We start from the raw sequence: 20,294 nt of genomic DNA, 5'->3' as shown, positions 1-20,294 counted from the left end.
CATTTTCTAGTAAATCCCGTAAAGGTGTGTGTTATAAGGCCTAAAAATAGTAGTAGAACGATAAGGTGCTCTAGATATATGTATTCCCTATTGAATAGAACAATAGGGAAATTTTTTTTTTTTTTGGATAACCGTACCTGGATTATCTAAAAAAAATACGAAATTTCTATCAAACGCTTTGTTTGGCTCAAACTGACAAAAATTAAAAAAAAATATAATTATAATAATAATGTTTTCTATAGGTGCAAGGTAAAGGTTAAGAACAATCTATACCATTAAACAAAGGAAGAAGTCATTCTTTACAGGTTGATTTATTATAATTATATTTTTTTTATTTGTGTCAGTTTGAGCCAAACAAAGCGTTTGATAGAAATTTCAGATATTCCAGGTACGGTTATCAAAAAAAAAAAAAAAAAATTTCTTCCCTATTGTTCTATTCAATAGGAAATACAAATATATAGAGCACCTTATCATTCTACTACTATTTTTAGGCCTTATAACACACACCTTTACGGGATTTACTAGAAAATGACCTCTCCCTTTGTGGAAGGAGCGATGAAGGGGCGATGTAGGAGCGATGGAGGAGCGATGTAGCAGCGATGTAGGGGCCAACAAGTTGCAATGTTATATAAATTTGGAGAAGGAGCGATGAAGGGGCGATGGAGGAGCGATGTAGGAGCGATGTAGGAGCGATGTAGGGGCCATCAAGTTGCAATGTAATATAAATTTGGAGAAGGAGCGATGAAGGGGCGATGGAGGAGCGATGTAGGAGCGATGTAGGAGCGATGTAGGGGCCATCAAGTTGCAATGTAATATAAATTTGTAGAAGGAGCGATGAAGGGGCGATGTAGGAGCGATGTAGGGGCCATCACAGTACAATTTAATATAAATTTGGAGAAGGAGCGATGAAGGAGCGATGTAGGAGCGATGAAGGAGCGATGTAGGGGCCATCAAGTTGCAATGTAATATAAATTTGGAGAAGAAGCGATGAAGGGGCGATGTAGGAGAGATGAAGGAGCGATGTAGGAGCGATGTAGGGGCCATCACAGTACAATGTAATATAAATTTGAAGAAGGAGCGATGAAGGGGCGATGTAGGAGCGATGGAGGGGCGATGTAGGAGCGATGGAGGGGCGATGTAGGAGCGATGGAGGGGCGATGTAGGGGCCATCAAAGTACAATGTAATATAAATTTGAAGAAGGAGCGATGAAGGGGCGATGTAGGAGCGATGGAGGGGCGATGTAGGGGCCATCAAAGTACAATGTAATATAAATTTGGAGAAGGAGCGATGGAGGAGCGATGAAGGGGCGATGTAGGAGCGATGTAGGGGCCATCAAGGGACTAAGATATATAAAATCGTGAAGGGGCCATGAAGAGGCGATATTTTATTAAATAGCCCCTTGGGATAAGAGGACATATCATCTCCTCTTTAGAAGGGGCAATAAAGGAGTGATAAAGGATCATTTAATCGCCTCTTAGGGCAAGGGGCTATCAAATCGCTCCTTTCAAGGAGTCATAACATCGCCTCTTGTTATATGGGGCTATTAAATCGCTCCTTTCAAGGAGCCAATACATCGCCCCTTGTCATAAGAGGCGATCAATTAAAATCATCGCCCCATATGGAGCGATGTCATGGAAAGGACTATACCCCAACAATGTATTTGACGAGCATACGATCCATATGTTATAGGCATGCGTTGTTGTTGTTGCTAGCTTCCCGGGAAATCCGTCCCTAGCATCCCTTCCCCTTTATCCCTTTGACAACAAGACTTAATATTCACTAGAGGTGTCAGTGAGGTCAAAGAAGCCGAAAGTGTCGTCTTGGAAAATGGTTGACCCGGGTGGTAATATGAAAGGGGGTGGAGAAAAAATACCGACATAGGGGGAGGAAGCTGCCTTTGCGCAATTTGATTTTTGACCCGGCCGGTTTCTGTCTTTGTTTATTATTATTTAATATGAAAAAATGGGGGTAAATTAGACCTATTTGTAAAGGCTTGCCGGGACATGTCACGTGACATGATTAATTCTATTTAATTGCGACTTTCTCGTTATCTAATCATTGCTCTTCCGGTGTTCATACGTTTACCATCAAGTTACGTTAATTTTAAATCTGCCGATAAGTTAAATAATAAGTTTTTCCGTCATGGTTGATCATAGCAACCTGCGACTGTTAATTGACGCTGCAGAGGAAGTCTTGGCTCCCTCTCCCGAACCCGATGTTGGCGGCCCCGTTCCATTTGCGGTTCCAGAACCTCTGCCAGCTCCGCCGATAGTATACTCAAGTGAAATTGCTGACTGGTATTATTTTGGGAAGGGCCTGCGCACTAGCTTCCGCGATGCATGCAGGTTAGCTTTTCGCGCAGGTCTGCAAGAGATTCCCAACCGCGAGTCGATCAGACTTGTCGACGAAGGCATTCGGCTGCACCGCATGTTAGGCGATGCAATGCCCACTGTCGACCGCTCGCGTGAAGACAACCAGCATGAGTTGTCGGTCCTCGAGGCTCAGTGCAATGATTACAAGGAGGCGGTCTTAATGGCTACCTCTGCGTATGATATTGTGCTGGACCTCGAGTCGACCATTGAGATCAGTGACAGCGAGCCCGGCCTAGATGGCCAGTATGATGACTGGTCCATGGATTCAGAGTCAGAGGCTGGGTCCGCCGGAGCAAGGTCCGATGTTGGCGAAGCTGGAGACGATGCCGCTGGAGACGACGCCGACTCCCGTGCTGAATCCGAGAATTCCGACGGCCCCACCTTCGAGGAGGATTCCGAGTCAGAACACGAGGAGCGCCGCGAGCCAAGCGTCGAGATTCTGGATTAGTTTATTTAACATATTAAAGCAAATAAATATATATATTCACCATCCTATTATGTATCAGAATGATTAAACTAATTTGAATACTCCTATATAAATAATAATAAAAACGAACAATGATATTAATAAAGATTCATTCGGCTAAAAACTAGTCATCCAAAATATTTGTCTTTTTTTGGTTAGATAGATCCAAAGCTATTCTATAATTATACTTAGTCCACTGTTATTAAGTGTTTTAGCACCATGAGAGATTCGATTTACTAATTATTAAATTATGGATTTTTACGTCTGCGACTAGATGAAATTGTTGAACTTAACTTGTTGGATAGATAGATCCAAAGCTGCTCTATAATTAAACTAATTCGTTTGAAAAAAAGAAAAGAAAATTTTTGTTTGCTATTATTAAGTATTTAAATCGGCTGAGTGAGCTTTGACTTTACTTAATCTGTTTGACAAAATATAAAGTGTTTGCGTAAAAAACTTTTAATTGGTAAAAGTGTCGCTGCCGTTAGCAATTTATGAACTGCGGCCTAAGAGTTTAAATAAACTTAACTTGTTAGATAGATACATCCAAAGCTGCTCTATAGTTAATTAATCTTATTCGTTTGAAAAAGAAGAGAAAATTTTGTTTGCTGTTAATAAGTATTTAATTCGGCTGAGTAAACTTTGGCGTTACTTAATCTATTCGACAAAATATAAGGTGTTTGCATAAACAACGTTAAGTTTAATTATATAAAAGTGTCGCTGCCGCTAGTAATTTATGAACTGAAGTCTAAGTGTTTAAATAAACTGTGTAATGTATGAGGTAATTACGATTGCGTCAATTACCACCGTGTAAATTTGATTTAAATTAAGGAAAAAAGTACACACATATCTATATGACGTCAGTTAATTTTCCATAACAGTGTAATTATAATTTACAACTGAAAATTAAAATGGAGAATTATATATGCTAAAATTGCGTTGCCATTTTCTTATCTTAATAGTAAATGCAAGAACACTTTTCTATTAAATTCGTTCTTGTTCTCTACGGATTTGATTTCAGCTGGTAAATTGTTCCAGATTACTGGAAATCGGTAGAGCGGTAATGCTTTCAAATAAGAACGGTTTGTGAATTGAACATAATAATCGTTATCGTTCCTCAACTCTCTATTTCTGATTTCTCTATTTAGTTTCCAGGTATTGTCAAAAGTTGCTGGTACCTTTTTGTTTTTATAAAGGTACATGAATCTGGCAGTGTTATAAAGTATTAATTTCTTGAAAGGGAGTATTTGCAAGTCAATAAATAGATCCTTAGTATGAGCCCTATTCTCTTTTCTGCATATTATTCTTACTGCCTTTTTTTGTAGATTCATAATAGGTTTAATATAACTTTCTGGAATTCCTACAAATAATGGGGAACAATAGTCTAATAAAGATTTCAAGTATGCGTTATATATTAAAATTAAATGGCGTTTGTGTAATAAGTTTTTCATCATCTTCATTGAGAATATAATTTTACTTATCCTAATCCTTAAGTTGTCGAGGTGATATTTATAAGTCAGCTTATTATCAATTAAGATTCCAAGGTGTCTACAAAATTTTTCATTTTCATTCGGGGTTAATGTTAATTTGGTAATTTTTTCGGGGGAATTTTGCCCTTCATCATTCATATCAAAATAAACCGGGAATTCATTTAAAAGACCTAGGTCTATATTGGTTAAAAAACGATCATTTCTGGGAAGTCCAAAGATTAATATTTTAGTTTTTTTCGGGTGGAGGAGGAGTTTATTCTTACTGTACCAAGCTAATAATTTAGGTAATTCTGTGTTCGCTAAATTAATAAGATTCGTTAAGTTATCGCTTTCTAAAAATGCACAGTTATCATCTGCAAATAAATAGCTTAATAATGTTTCCGAGCATGCATTAATATCGTTTATATAAATTAAGAAGAGCAAAACGCCCAATATTGATCCCTGTAAAACTCCCCAATCAATCGTTACCGTATTATTTGAATTTATTCCTTTATAAAAAACTTTTTGGCGTCTGTCTTTAAAGTAGCTCTCGAACCATTTTAGTGCATGTCCTCTAACCCCCAGATTTTCAAGTTTTTTTAAAAGAATACTACGATCTAGCATATCAAAACATTTTCTTACATCTAGAAGAACCACCATGGCGATTCTCCCAGATGTAAGACACGTTGTGATTTTATTGACTAGATGTAAGATGGCATGATAAGTTGACCTGCCTGGTCGGAATCCATACTGTAATCTATTAAAGAATCTTTGTTGTTGTAAAAAGTCCATTAATTGTATGTATACACACTTTTCCTGAATTTTTGAAAAACTATTTATTAATGAGACACCTCGATAGTTATCGAGTAAGAAAAATGGTCCGCTCTTATGGATTAATATAGTCCTTGTGACCTTTTGCTTATCAGGCATCTTGCCTGTTTCAAAGCTAAGGTTTATTATATGCAAAAGTGGTCTAATTATAGTTATTCTTACAAAGTTGACTAGATATATACTGACATCGTTGTCATCAGAGCTTTTTTTATGCTTCATGTTTCCTATTAGTTCTAATAAAAACCTTTCGGTTATTGGTCTTATAAAAAAACTATTTTCCGACGGGGGAGGTAGGTAATTATGGAAAGTGCTACTATTAATTTTAGGTAGCAGTGGAGTGAGATTACGACCAATATTCGCTAGGTATTCATTAAACTTGTTTGCTATTTCAATGTCCTTATAAATTTTAGTGCCCTCAGTTTCAATGTATTCTATCCGTGTATCCTTCTTACTGGTCCCCATTGTATCCTTTAATACGTCCCAGAGTTTTTTAGAATTTCCACCCGCATCGAGTATTCTTTCTCTATAGTGTAACTTTTTTGCCTTCCTATTAGCCCTGTTGAAATTGTTCCTATAACTTCTATATCTTTCTGCGTCTTCTAATGAATTTTTACTTGCTAAAAATAGTTGTCTTTTTTTCAACCTACACTTTCTTAACTCTTTGTCCATATGTTGGTTTATCGGTGTGTTGCGCTCTCTATTGTTAACTGGTTTTAAAGGAATGTTTTTATTCATAATACTCAAAAATTTTTCAATAAATATTGTGTATGCTCTGTCTACGTCTGTCTTTTCATTCATCACTTCTCTCCAGTCCGTAATCGCTAGCTCTGTCCTAAATTTTTCTAGATTTTCAATATTGAATGTTCTTTTTGAGTGAGAAGAAGATTTATGCGAACTCTTTGGAGGATTTTTTAGTTGAATTAAGTTTACTAACATATAGTGATCTGAAATATTGGTTGGTATGATTCCGCATAAATCTACTTTTCCTATGATGTCTTTGCAGGCTATATTATCAATTAATGAAAAGGTATTATTTGTTATCCTAGTGGCCTTACTTATTGTTGGAATAAATGCATTTGATATTAAGCTATTAAATAATGAACTGGCTTCGGAGTTAGGTTGGTTTAATTTAAAAAGGTTTACATTAAAATCCGAAAATATAATTATTGGTATATTATTATTACTCAAAGAGTCTAAATGTGCTTCGAGTATTTCCAGAAAATCGTTAATGGCTGCATTCCTAGTTATGCCTGGTGTATTTGGAGGACGGTAAATATTGAGTAATATAAATTTCTGATTACTTATAGTGATGTTTAAGGTTATGCATTCATATATTCGGTCTCTAAAAAATTCTTCATCGTTCATTACTGTAACTGCTATGCCCTTACTTATTAAGAATCCTACTCCTCCTCCACTACCTAATGTCCTATTTTTCTTAAAATATTGGTATCCGTTAAATGTTAGGTCTACCGAGTGCCATATTTCTTGCATTGCTAAAATATTTACTTTAGACTTCCCTGAGTTTAAGTTATCTATAAATAATGAAATGTCGTTATACTTGCTCAAGATGGACTGAATATTGATAGAAAAAGTAGACAAATATTTTGTGTTTGTGGAATTCATAAAGTCTTTAATAGATTCTTCGCTATAATAATCGCATGAAGGTAAATTAAAATCCTCGACAAATTCTAAGTAATTGTTGCCGTAAAGAACTTGACATTTCAAATCTAATCTTAAGTCTTCATTAAGTTCAAGAATGCTCCTATCAATTAATTGATGTATGTTTGCTACGTTATTATCGTCGACATTAATGGCCCTAACCTCGGCACGAACCGTTTCTCTCAATACATTAATATCATCATCATTATTGTTATTATTAGCTACTATTTCATCCTCCATCAAGTTGTAATATCTTAAATCTTATTTCGATATCGGATTTGCTACACACCTTAATATTATTGACACCGTGGCCGACCCAACATGTTTCACAGTTAGTCCGCCCCCTCCCCCTCCCATCCACCCCCGGTCCCCCCCCCAAGGGAACCACTCTGGGTCTGGTTAAATGGTCAAATTGCATCTCAGTCTCCTCGGACTCTACCCTCCCCCCCCCCCCCAAGCTGAGTGTGTTCCCCTCTTCCAATCAAATATTTTTAAAGTTTTAAATTATCCGCTTAGGTACCTAATATATTGGATACAGTCATAATTAATATTATCATATGTAAAAGAAAAATAAACATAGACAATTTAAATCATATCAAATAGAGGTATTGCAAAAAGGAGTATATCAGTTTTGATTATGAAGGTTTAGATTATTGCTGGGTCTCAAGAACTACGTAATTAAGAGCAATAAAGAAAAAGAAAAATATGTTCGAGTAAATATTTTTATAACAATTAAAACTTAGACATTATACGATTTAGCAAGATAACAAAATGCAAATCAATACAATAATTAATTATGTCGGCCAGAATTATTCGATTATATAAAGATAAGTAATTGATTATGTCGGACAGAAAGTAGTACGATTTGTAAAAAGAAAAGAAAAGAAAAGCGTGAAAAAATATTACTTATTTGCTGGGGTGTATGTAAACAGTGTAAATCATTAGCTCTTAATTCGCTAGAGGCAAAAGAAGTGCCAGTGCAACTAAATATTATAGACGTAAATATTAACACCCTTTATGTAAATTAAGATCTCATTTTTGTTAGCTAGACTTTTGCAAAGTATGCGATATATATTAATATTAATATTCATTATGCCGACCGTTCATAATAAGAAGATGAAACAAATATTACTGAGTTACATTTAAGTGATATACATTATTGAATACTATAGTTACTAAAGAAACTATGTTATATTTAAGTAAAAACTTGCCGATTGGACCTGCTTGATTATATGGGCCGCAGGTGGACCTAACTCGCCGCAGGTGGCCTAGTGTTCATGTGACATGATGCTGCCATGATCGAAACTTGCCGCGGGTGGCCTGGTGTCCTTAGTTTATGATTTATAAATTAAAATACCCGCATTACTAATCCGCGGGTGGATATGACTTGCCGCGGGTGGCCTAATGTTATAGAAATTTACCCGCATTTATTTTAACTTAATTTAGCACTAACTGCATGATAATAATATAGCCGGGTGCTGTTATTTTTAACCGCGGGTGGTTTAATGAGTAGTAACCTGTTAATAAACCGCGGGTGGTTAGTCAGGTATGTATGTGACCTGTTAATAAACCGCGGGTGGTTAGTCAGGTGTATAAGTGACCTGTTAGTAAAACCGCGGGTGGTTAATCAGGTAATGCAACGCAGTTCCAACTGTTAGTGAACCGCGAGTGGTTAATCAGTTACCGGTGATCTGCTGTGAGCTGCGGCATGTTCGCGGCTTCCGCTGCTTCTTCGGTTCCTCGTCTTCGATGGCCTCTGTCGAGGTGTCATTGATCGCTGTATCGTTGGACGGGGATACATTCCTGGAGGTGTTTCTGGTGTTCTCTGCAGAGGAAGCTCTCGAATCCTTTTTCTTCTTTAGGTCGGACATTTCACTCTCGATGAGGGTGAGAGCTATCTCACTCACCATAGCATTGTCTGCCATCTTGTCCGATAAGCTAGCCGTGTCCGCATTTATCATCTCCTTCGTCTCGTTGATTCTTTGTTTCAGTGGTCCACCCTGTGGTAGCTGACGTATAATTGAGTCCTCTGCATCCAGCGTAATTTCTGGGGGTAATATTCCGAATCTGTTCTGAAGGGGAGTGTTGAATTTCAGCTGTTTCACGGCTGGGCTTCTGTTGTTTTCATCGAACAGTTTGAGCGGTGTGAACGCATGCTTCCTCTTCTTATTGGCCGCCGCTGCTTTCTTGCTGTTGTCTGTATCCTCGATATTTGTCACTCCATCTATGATGACTTCTTCAGTTAGGTCGTCTTCCTCATCCATAAGCAGGGGGTTCTGTTTCGTTGGGTTCAGCATGTCAAGCAGGTGCCTTTCATTAGAACGACCGTTAATGTAGGCTGGCTGTGCAAAAGGGCTCTGTTTGTTCTTGGATCTTATCCACTTCTTCTCATCGATTACCGGGGAGATAAGCTCCTTAAGTGTGCGACCGTATGGGTTCTGAACGGTGAAAAATTGTTGTTGTTTGTTTCTGAGGCTGAATACGATGCGTTGGCCTCTCAGGTATGCTCGGTGTACCTCGTTGTGACGGCAGAGCCAGGACAGTACATCTCTGTCAAGGGCAGTGGTATCTATACCTATCCTGCATGGATAGAGCTTCCCAGACCTGACTGACTCTGCATATGATTTGCTGGTGGAGAGGTTCTGCTCGTTAAGGCCGTCCACATGAGCTCTCTTGTGCTTCAGGATTGCGTCCAGGTAGTATCTTGAGCGTAGTCGGATTATGAAATTGCGTGGAGCTGTTGTGTCCCTGTTATTGCCTAATGGGTGGCCGTATTCTATGCATTGCATCCAGGAATCAGGGACTTCATCTAGTTCTCCGTGCTTGTTTGCATCAATAAGGCAAGGTTTCAGCAGTTTATCAAAAATATGTTGAACTAGCGGCTGGCCAGATGTTGAATAGTCTGCGTAGTTGTGAACCTTGATCGAAAAAGATCGGTCCCTCCGTTCGCGTTCGTTGATCTGGAGGATCTGTAGGGTGGAGAGTTGCTCTAATTTCTCCACTCTATTGTCGTAGTGGATAATCATTTCATCTACCTTGGACTTCAGTGCTAAATCGGACTTTTGGATAGAGCTCTTCAGGTTGTCGATGCTGTCCTGGATTGCTTGGATCTTCTCCTGATTGTCTCCGCCTCCTTGCTTGTACAATTCCAGGTCATCTTCAATCTTCTTGATTCTATCGAGCTGGTCTGAGGTGTTAAAGTTGTTTTCACCTTTCATAATCTTCGATAGGATGTTGACGAGCACTGTGGCTCCAATATTGCCATTGGAGCGGTTGGCATATTGGAAAACTATGTCCTTAATTTTGTCACTTGGCTCTGATTCTGCCATTTCGGTGATTGGTTCTGAAAGATAATTGAAATTATGTAAAAAATGGTCAATTTAAATTATTTTCACTTTAATTATAAAATAGAATATACAAAAATTGGCCTGTGGCTTGTAAAATTCACTTGTGTGTTTATCGGTAGTATTTAAACTAATGCACTTTATCTTAGTGCACGTGTTCACTTGGTGCACGTGTTCACAATTTTTCGTTCTTATTATTTAATTGACCAATCACCAGGCTGGGGTTGTCACGTGATTTATTGTTCACTATGGTTGGCTGGACCTATAGCCAATAGTTATCTAGCTCTATGTATCACGTGGCTGTATCTGTTATCCTATTGGTCTGCGATGTATGGTGCTGGCAGGCAAGCTAGGTAAATGTACGGTAAGTACAATTAGGTGCGGTTTGCGGTAAGTTAATAAAGGGGGTGATTCACGTTCAGCTATATTGGGGGGGTGATGGGGAAGAAAGTAGATTTACGTGGACACTAAAATATGTGTGACCATCACCGATGGAATGCTGAACTGCTACAGGGATAGTTACATGAAAGTTATTAGTTATTTTATTGGTTCAAGTTTTTGTTTGAAAACAAGAAAAACTGCATAGAAACTAATGAGACACTTATCAACCAATTTATTAGTATTCATATTCTAACATAAGAATATTTCCGTGTAACGTGATTGTTATTTATCGCATCGTATTATAGACAGCTTTCATCGGTCATTAATATAAAAAATTGTCTCTAATACGGTGCTGTATGTTTACGCTGAGAACCGGTTCTAATCAAGGGGATATTAATCGGTTTTAAAACCATACTAGAAAAAATGATTCTAAGATAAATTAGATTTGCTTCATGGTTTTTTTTATGTAAAGTTGAAATCAAATTCATTTGTAATTCTAGCGATGAAAAAATATTTTTTTTGGTAAACTGCTGATCTTAACATAGATTGAAAAGAAAACATTTTACGTGCCCCTAGAGGCCTCTAGGGGGTGTAGGTCTTATAAATGAATTGTTATTTTGATGTGTTTAAACTCTAGTGAGGAGCCTTTCATATTCCGTCAGATAATTCTACCTGACCTCGCGGTTGTTAGGATAGCAGCTTATGAGGAAGGAAGCAGGCTAATTGGTCATAGAGTTCTACCAGTTACAGGTAGATACTAGATAGATAATAGGATAGATAGATAGATGGATAGATAGATAATAGGATAGATAGATAGATAATTCTACCTGACCTTGCAGTGCAGTGGTTAGGATAGTAGCTTATGAGGAAGAAAGCAGGCTAATTGGTCATAAGAGTTTTACCAGATTCAGGTAGATACTAGATAGATAGAAAGATAATTCTACCTGACCTTGCAGTGGTTAGGATAGCAGCTTATGAAGAAGGAAGCAGGCTGATTGGTCATAGAGTTCTACCAGTAACAGGTAGATAGATAGATAATAGGATAGATAGATAGATAGATAGATAATAGGATAGATAGATAGATAGATAGATAATAGGATAGATAGATAGATAGATAGATAATAGGATAGATAGATAGATAATAGGATAGATAGATAGATAGATAATAGGATAGATAGATAGATAATTCTACCTGACCTTGCAGTGGTTAGGATAGTAGCTTATGAGGAAGGAAGCAGGCTAATTGGTCATAAGAGTTTTACCAGTTACAGGTAGATAGATAGATAATATGATAGATAGATAGATAATTCTACCTGACCTGGCTGTTGTTAGGATAGCAGCTTATGAAGAGGGAAGCAGGCTAATTGGTCATAGAGTTCTACCAGTAACAGGTAGATAGATAGATAGATAGATAGATAGTAAGAAGGATAGTTTGATAGATAGATAGATATATAATAGGATAGATAGATAGATAACAAGATAGATAATTCCTGCTATTGTAAGTTAACTTAAAATCTTTTTTTACAAAAAAAAAACAGAGTTACAGATCATTTTAATTTACATGAGGATAATTTTGTTTATTATAATTGACGGTAAAGCACAGTGGGATCTTTTGAAAAAAATCGGGACATCTAAAAAATTTAAAATCGACTTTTATCTATCCTAGGAATTAATAATGGCTGTAAGTAGACAGCTAGAAAAGAAATTTTTAAAAAATATTCATTTTTGGCGGATTTATGCCATTTTTAAAAAAAGGTAGTGAAAAATTTCTTTTAAGTTTTGATGATTTTCCAGATTTTTTTACACAATTTTTTCAAAGCAACAAAAAATACATTTATGTTCATCTTATGAAAATAATTTTTGATTGAGGTACTTTTCAGATACCTGTACCAATGTCTAATTAAAGAAAAATTTTAAAAAAATATTTTTTTGGTGGTGTAAATTGACATTTTGTGAGAAAATTTCACCAAAAATATTAAGATTTTTAACCCCAAAAAATCAGTTTTCTCCATTTTACACAAAAACGGACAGGAGGCCCCGGGTTTTGCAATAATAATATCAATATACAACATGTATTGTGTATTAAACAGTTTTCACAACCTGGGGCCTCTTGTCCGTTTTTGAGTAATTGAGCATTTTACATTGCATGGTTTGAACAATTTCGTTCTTGTTAATTTCAAATTTTCCCCCGTTAGAGGGGGAAGGAGTCATTTTAGAGCCCAAAGTCATCTCTGCAATGTTTTCAAACTTTTTGAGGCGGATCTTTCTTATCTTATGCATCATTTGCCTCTGGCGAACCGTTTCGCCGTTATTTGCCGCCGTTGGCGTGATTTTTAACGATTTTTGCCGTTCTCGCGGTTTTAATGGACATTTAAGGGATAAAGGAGTCGTTAAATAAAGATGACTTATAAATACTTTTATTTTAGCAATTAAATTTGCTAAATTTCATGTGTTCTAAAAAAAATTTGTATTTCTAACTGGTTTTGGTCCAGCGGAAATTCAAATTTGGAGATTAGTTATAATATTGCAAAAACATTATATACGCATCAGAGAGAGAGAGAGAGAGAGAGATATACGTTTGAGAGAGAATATAATATTAGTAATTATGTTTATATTCTTATATAAACTTTAAATGAAGATAGCTAGACTTAGAATAAAGGTATTAACACAAAATCAAAAGTGTTTTGAAAATTATGTTATTGTTGTTTATATCTGTAAAAAAAACATTTAAAAACATGCCTTATAAGTGTCCTATTTTACTTATACTGGACCTACCTAAAAATGCCGGGACTCGAACTGGGTGCACCTGACGCTATATTCATGTTCACAAACATTGTTTGCATTGAAGAAATATTTACATAGACGTTGATTTTGTTAAAATATTCCTATCCTAACTAAAGTTATGAAGGTTTATAGATTTTTAAAAAATAGGGTAGCTTCGCTCCTCCAAAACCGCCAGACGTACTTACCAAATGCACATTAGAAGTTAACAGGGGCAAAATTTAAGTTATTTCCTGGCTAAAGCAAAAAAAATTACATCATTTCTTCAAATACAAGCTTATTTATTGAAGTTTACTTTTGTCTACTCTTAATGTCCCGTTTTTTGGCAAAAGATCCCACTGTGTAAAGTACATCAATTTATTATCCATTGTCCTATCCTTTTATCCCTGTTAAATAGAAGGATAGTTATTAGTTTGATAGATTATATAATTCTAACTTAGAGTAGTACCAAGCTGATAAAATGAAGAATATTATAGATATTTATTGCATCGTATTATATACATTTTTCCGTGGAAATTAAAATGAAAAACAAAAATAAAACCAGTTTTGTTAACCTCGAGAGGATAACAAAAATGGTATTAATTTTAAGATTTTTATCTTACTTAAGAGAAATTGTCTGTAATACGATGCTATACATGATTTTTCAGTATTCAGTTTCGATGTCTAACTTGAATTTATTTAGGTTTGAATCCAGGCTACAGACACATTCCTCTGTTCAATGTTGCAGGTAATATTTAGATAACTAGCAACTACGCCCCTAGAGGCATATAAGGTGGGGGGTGAGAACGCCCCACCCCCCAGAAAAAGTTTAATTTTAGCAGTATTTACCTAAATATAAAGTAAAAAATTATTTTTTGGGAGGGGGTTTTTTAAGTGATGATTTTTCTTGCGAGGGTGGTGGTACACCTCCATTTGTCTATCTACATATCTATCGATTCTATCAATCAAGCTATATATCTAATCTATCCATATTAGGTCAACCCTTCACTCACTCTGTATGTTATGAATATGTTTTTCAAACAGACAGAATGTCAATCTATGCATCTATCTAATCATTTCCTAACACACTATCTATCTATCCATCCATATGTCTAACTATCCATCATTTATCTATATACATAGGTCAACCCCTGCACCTACCATGCCTGTTTATGAGTATAGAAGTAAAGGATTATGTACCAAATAGACTTAATGTGTATGCAGAAGCCCTGGCCAATCCAATCAAGTACCAACAGGTAATTATAAGTGTTAAATTACAGAATGAGAGGGGGACTGTTTATTACGCCAGTCTCAAAAATTTTATAATAACGTTTTTTCATTCGTTGGCTTCACAACTCTGGGGACTTTCATTGAATTTTGATTGGTTGGTGACTGTCCAAACGGTTCAGCCATCTATTGAAATCTAGAGAAGGGGTAATATTATATGTAACATCATTAGGGATGTATATCAATTTATAGGTATTGTCTTGTCCCTTTAGATCCCTGATTTTCTTCCATTTAGATTTTAATAATGTATTACCATCCACATTCCACATTTACACGCTAAATCTATCGTTTTGACTAAATCAACCATGTGTGTTTTGAAATATATCTTATGCTTGTTTGAGGTTAGGTAAAATAAATGTTTAAGAGCCCATAATGGTTGGTAGAACAACGTTGGGGGTAGAATTGCTCAAAATTAAAAATATTAGGAGTTTCAAAGGTCAAGAAAAAGGTCTTTGAATATCGGCCAATAGCGTCGGAAATATAAATACTGCCAAATCTCTAGGTACAAAAGTTCCCCACCACTTGGGCCATTTAGTTGTCTGGGTTATATATACTCATGATTAAAAACAGTTTGACTTTATAACAACATTTGAATAAAAGGTTATACCTAACTTTATGGTAAATAAAATACGCAAAATAAATGGTCCCCTTTATTGTATATTCGTTGTAGGATATCCTGGCAGAGGTTAAGTTAAACTAGTACCCAATGTTTTATAAGCAAGTTTTTTTTTATTTACTGCCTTTAAAACATTGTTATTTTCATTATATCTTGATTGTTGGTTTTATTTTGCCGTGTCCAGACTTTTAAACCATTAATTTAACGTTGTAGGACATCCTGGCAGAGAGAGCTAAGGCTCTGGAGGCCCTGGAAGATGATGAAGGGCCGCCAGACCTGGCCAAGGAGGATCCAGAATCAACCTCGGAATCCTCCAGTCCGTCCAAATCTATTGGTAAGTTTTTTTTTTCATTGAACAGAATTATTTTGGTTTAGTTAGGCGATAATGCAAGGAGCAAGGGGACATTTGACTGTAAATTCAACTGGAACCCAAAGTTTTATAAGCTAATTTTTTTATTTGTTGGCCTAAAAACTTTGTTCACATTCATTAAACCTTGACTGGTTGGTTTTAACTTGTGGTTTCCAGACTTTTCAACCAATAATTCTAATCCACACAAGGGGTAATTGTCTTTTTGATGGTTGGTAGATACATATATTATTACATCGTCCATTGTCTTATCCCTTAAGATCCCTGCAACAAATGTAAGCTGTTTTGTAATCAAGCATGTACAAAAGGGGGGGGGGGGGGGGGTTTAATGTAACCATCTCGTAATCAGTGAGCAAATGGCACTTAGAATTCGAATTTCGATCTGAAATTTTGCATGAGTAATCCTTGATAGGTCTATTTTCCCTAAATCGAACAAAAAGTTGGAAAAGTAACGGCTGGCGGCTGGCAGCTCAGCCGTTTTTTGCCTATTTTTTGGGCAAATTCATCATTAATTACGTAGGAATCAACTTTTTAAAACATATTTCTGGTTTAATTCATGTTAAGTGATAACAATAACCATTTTTTAAAATTTTTAGTACCAGCTGCTAAACGGCTAGAACCGGCTGAAAACGGCTGGGAGCCGCCCAGAGTATAAAGGGTAGATAGGGCTTGTGACATGTCTAGGGGTAGGTTTCTATGGATGCTGAGCTCAAAAATGTAACTAAAAATAGTGACGGCCAATCCATATGGCAGCTGGGTAACAGCTGCAGCTCAGCTGCGAGCGGCCAAGAGTAGAATGAGTAGATAGGGCTTGTGACGTGTCTAGGGGTAGGTTTTTATAGGTGCTGAGCTCAAAAATGCTAACAAAAATAGTGGAGGCCCATCCACATGGCAGCTGGGTAATGGACGCAGCTCAGCTGGGTAACGGCCGCAGCTCAGACGAGATAGGCCAAGAGTAGAATGAGTACATGAGGCATGTGACGTGTCCAGGATTGGGTTTTTATGGGTGCTGAACTCAAAAATGCTTCTAAAAATAGTTTCGGCCAATCCCTATGGCAGTTAAGTAATAGCTGCTGCTCAGCTGCGAGCGGCTAAGAGTAGAATGATTAGATAGGGCTTGTGATGTAATAGCTGCTGCTCAGCTGCGAGCGGCCAAGAGTAGAATGAGTAGATGGGGCTTGTGACGTGTCTAGGGGTAGGTTTTTATGGGTGCTGAGCTCAAAAATGGTACCAAAAATATTGGCAGCCCATCCATATGGCAGCTGGGTAACGGCCGAAGCTCAGCTGGTAGAGGCCAAGAGTAGAATGAGTAGATAGGGCATGTGACATGTCTAGTGGTAGGTTTTCATGGGTGCTGAGCTCAAAAATGCTACCAAAAATAGTGGCGACCCATCCATATGGCAGCTGAGTAACAGCTGCAGCTCAGCTGCGAGTGGCCAAGAGTAGAATGAGTGGATAAGGCTTGTGATGTGTCTAGAGGTAGGTTTTCATGGGTGCTAAGCTCAAAAATGGTACCAAAAATAGTGGCGACCCATCCACATTGCAGCTGGGTAACAGCTGCAGCTCAGCTGCGCGCCACCAAGAGTGTAATGAGTAGATAGAGCTTGTGCCGTGTTTTGGGGTACGTTTTTATTGGTGTTGAGCTCAAATATGCTACTAAAAATAGTGGCGACCAATCAATATATGGCAGCTGAGTAACAGCTACAGCTCAGCTAGGAGCGGCAAAGAGTAGAATGAGTAGATAGGGCTTTTGATGTGTCTTAGGGTAGGTTTTTTATGGGTGCTGAGCTAAAATGTTTCCAAAAATAGTGGTGACCCAAACATGTGGCAGCTGGATAACGGCGGCAGCTCAGCTGGGAGCGGCCGAAAGTAGAATGAGTACATAGGGCTTGTGACGTGTCCAGGGGTAGGTATTTATGAGTGCTGAGCTCAAAAGTACTACCAATAATAGTGGCGGCTCATCCATATGGCAGCTGGGTAACAGCTACAGCCCACAAGCCCTATCTACTCATTCTACTCTTAGCCTCCCCCAGCTGAGCTGCAGCCGTTATCCAGTTGCCATATGGAGGGGTCGCCACTATTTTTGGGAGCATTTTTGGACTCAGTACCCATAAAAACTTACCCCAAGACACGTCACAAGCCCTTTTGTACTCATTTTACTCTTGGCCGCTTCCATCTGAGCTGCAGCTGTTGCTCAGATGCCATATAGATTGGCCGCCACTATTTTTGGTACCATTTTTGAGCTCAGCACCCATTAAAACCTACCCCTAGATACGTCATAAGCCCCATCTACTCATTCTACTCTTGACCGCTCGCAGCTGAGCAGAAGCTGTTACCCAGGTATTTATGAGTGCTGAGCTCAAAAATACTACCAATAATAGTGGCGGCTCATCCATATGGCAGCTGGGTAACAGCTACAGCCCACAAGCCCTATCTACTCATTCTACTCTTAGCCTCCCCCAGCTGAGCTGCAGCCGTTATCCAGTTGCCATATGGAGGGGTCGCCACTATTTTTGGGAGCATTTTTGGACTCAGTACCCATAAAAACCAACCCTGGACATGTCACATGCCCTATGTACTCATTCTACTCTTGGCCTCTCCAAGCTGAGCTGCCGCCGTTACCCAGCTGCCACATGGATGAGCCGCCACTATTTTTGGTAGCATTTTTGAGCTCAGCTCCCATAAAAACCTACCCCTAGACACGTCACAAGCCCTATCTACTCATTCTACTCTTGGCCGCTCGCAGCTAAGCTGCAGTTGTTACCCAGCTGCCATATGGATTGGCCGTCACTATTTTTAGTAGTATTTTTGAGCTCAGCACCCATAAAATCCTACCCTTAGACATGTCACAAGCCCTATCTATTCTTCATACTCTTGGCCGCTCCCAGCCGTTTTCATCCAGTTCTAGCCGTTTAGCAGCTGGTACTAGAAATTTAAAAAATGGTTATTGCTATCATTTAATATGAATTAAACCAAAACTATGTTTTAAAAAGTTGATTCCTACGTAAATAATGAAATGCTGACTGATTTTAAAATTAAATGTTTTTTTTTTAGAAAACAGCCACAGAAAGACAAGCACAAAGCCAGTGACAACCAGTGTTAGCAGTAATCCTGGTGGTAACAAGGATTCTCCAACTATGGTACACAGGTATGCAGACAGACATCTAGTTTCTATCTATCTATCTAGTGTTAGTAGTAATCCTGGTGGTAACAAGGATTCTCCAACTATGGTACACAGGTATACAGACAGACATCTAGTTTCTATCTATCTATCTATCTAGTGTTAGTAGTAATACTAGTGGTAACAAGGATTCTCCAACTATGGTACACAGGTATACAGACATCTAGTTTCTATCTATCTATCTAGTGTTAGCAGTAATACTGGTGGTAACAAGGATTCTCCAACTATGGTAGGTACACAGGTATACAGACATCTAGTTTCTATCTATCTATCTAGTGTTAGCAGTAATACTGGTGGTAACAAGGATTCTCCAACTATGGTACAAGGGTATACAGACATCTAGTTTATATCTATCTATCTAGTGTTAGTAGTAATCCTGGTGGTAACAAGGATTCTCCAACTATGGTACACAGGTATACAGACAGACATCTAGTTTCTATATATCTATCTAGTGTTAGCAGTAATACTGGTGGTAACAAGGATTCTCCAAATATGGTACACAGGTATACAGACATCTAGTTTCTATCTATCTATCTATTTTTACAAAAACGTTTAAGCCAGTGTCCTAGCAAACATATCACCTTTTAAATCTCATTCTTATAATTGATTCTAATTTCTATTGATTTACAATACACTAAAGTAAAAGAATGAATATTAAATGTGGCATGAGCTATATATTTATTATGTAACTCTACCCACAGTGGGCGGGGACTTTGAAATCAGCTAATAGCGTCGGAAGTAAAAATACAGTCCATACAAAAAAAGCAATTTGCTAACAGACAAAATGAATCTCTACCACATGGGACAGGTAGATGTCTGAATTACATATATTACACATTGATTTATTGACACTACCTACCAATATTTACAGGGCTGTAACTGGAAATATGAGTAACCAGGGGGGAGGTAGTAGTGAGGAGAGGAAGGGAAGTGTCTGTCTGTCTATCTATCTATATATCTATCTATTTACAGGGCTGTAACTGGAAAGATGAGTAACCAGGGGGGAGGTAGTAGTGAGGAGAGGAAGGGAAGTGTCTATCTGTCTATCTATCTATCTATCTATTTACAGGGCTGTAACCGGAAAGATGAGTAACCAGGGGGGAGGTAGTAGTGAGGAGAGGAAGGGAAGTGTCTATCTGTCTATCTATCTATCTATCTATTTACAGGGCTGTAACCGGAAAGATGAGTAACCAGGGGGGAGGTAGTAATGAGGAGAGGAAGGGAAGTGTCTATCTGTCTATCTATCTATCTATCTATTTACAGGGCTGTAACTGGAAAGATGAGTAACCAGGGGGGAGGTAGTAATGAGGAGAGGAAGGGAAGTGTCTATCTGTCTATCTATCTATCTATCTATTTACAGGGCTGTAACTGGAAAGATGAGTAACCAGGGGGGAGGTAGTAATGAGGAGAGGAAGGGAAGTGTCTATCTGTCTATCTATCTATCTATCTATTTACAGGGCTGTAACTGGAAAGATGAGTAACCAGGGGGGAGGTAGTAATGAGGAGAGGAAGGGAAGTGTCACACTCCTCAGGAAAGATCTCACCCCAGAAACTGTTGAA

General features: G+C 37.8%; 1 protein-coding gene across 1 annotated transcript in view; it reads left to right on the top strand.

The window, feature by feature from the left end:
- The window catches only part of Plc21C (Phospholipase C at 21C), a 71,937-nt gene that overhangs the window by 44,976 nt on the left and 6,667 nt on the right, over positions 1–20,294 (top strand). Inside the window, exons 24-29 of the mRNA XM_080173190.1 lie at positions 11,161–11,273; positions 13,987–14,031; positions 14,427–14,539; positions 15,400–15,520; positions 18,608–18,701; positions 20,192–20,294. The exon at positions 20,192–20,294 is cut by the window's right edge and continues 17 nt beyond it. Coding sequence (XP_080029316.1) covers positions 11,161–11,273; positions 13,987–14,031; positions 14,427–14,539; positions 15,400–15,520; positions 18,608–18,701; positions 20,192–20,294 — 589 coding nt within the window. The remainder of the gene's footprint in view (positions 1–11,160; positions 11,274–13,986; positions 14,032–14,426; positions 14,540–15,399; positions 15,521–18,607; positions 18,702–20,191) is intronic.

This window comes from Acartia tonsa, chromosome 9 (genome assembly GCF_053477335.1).
Source record: "Acartia tonsa isolate MP-2025a chromosome 9, ASM5347733v1, whole genome shotgun sequence".
Taxonomy (NCBI): Eukaryota; Metazoa; Arthropoda; class Copepoda; order Calanoida; family Acartiidae; genus Acartia; species Acartia tonsa.
The sequence above is the reverse complement of the archived record's forward strand: the minus strand, read 5'-3'. Positions and strand labels throughout refer to the sequence as shown.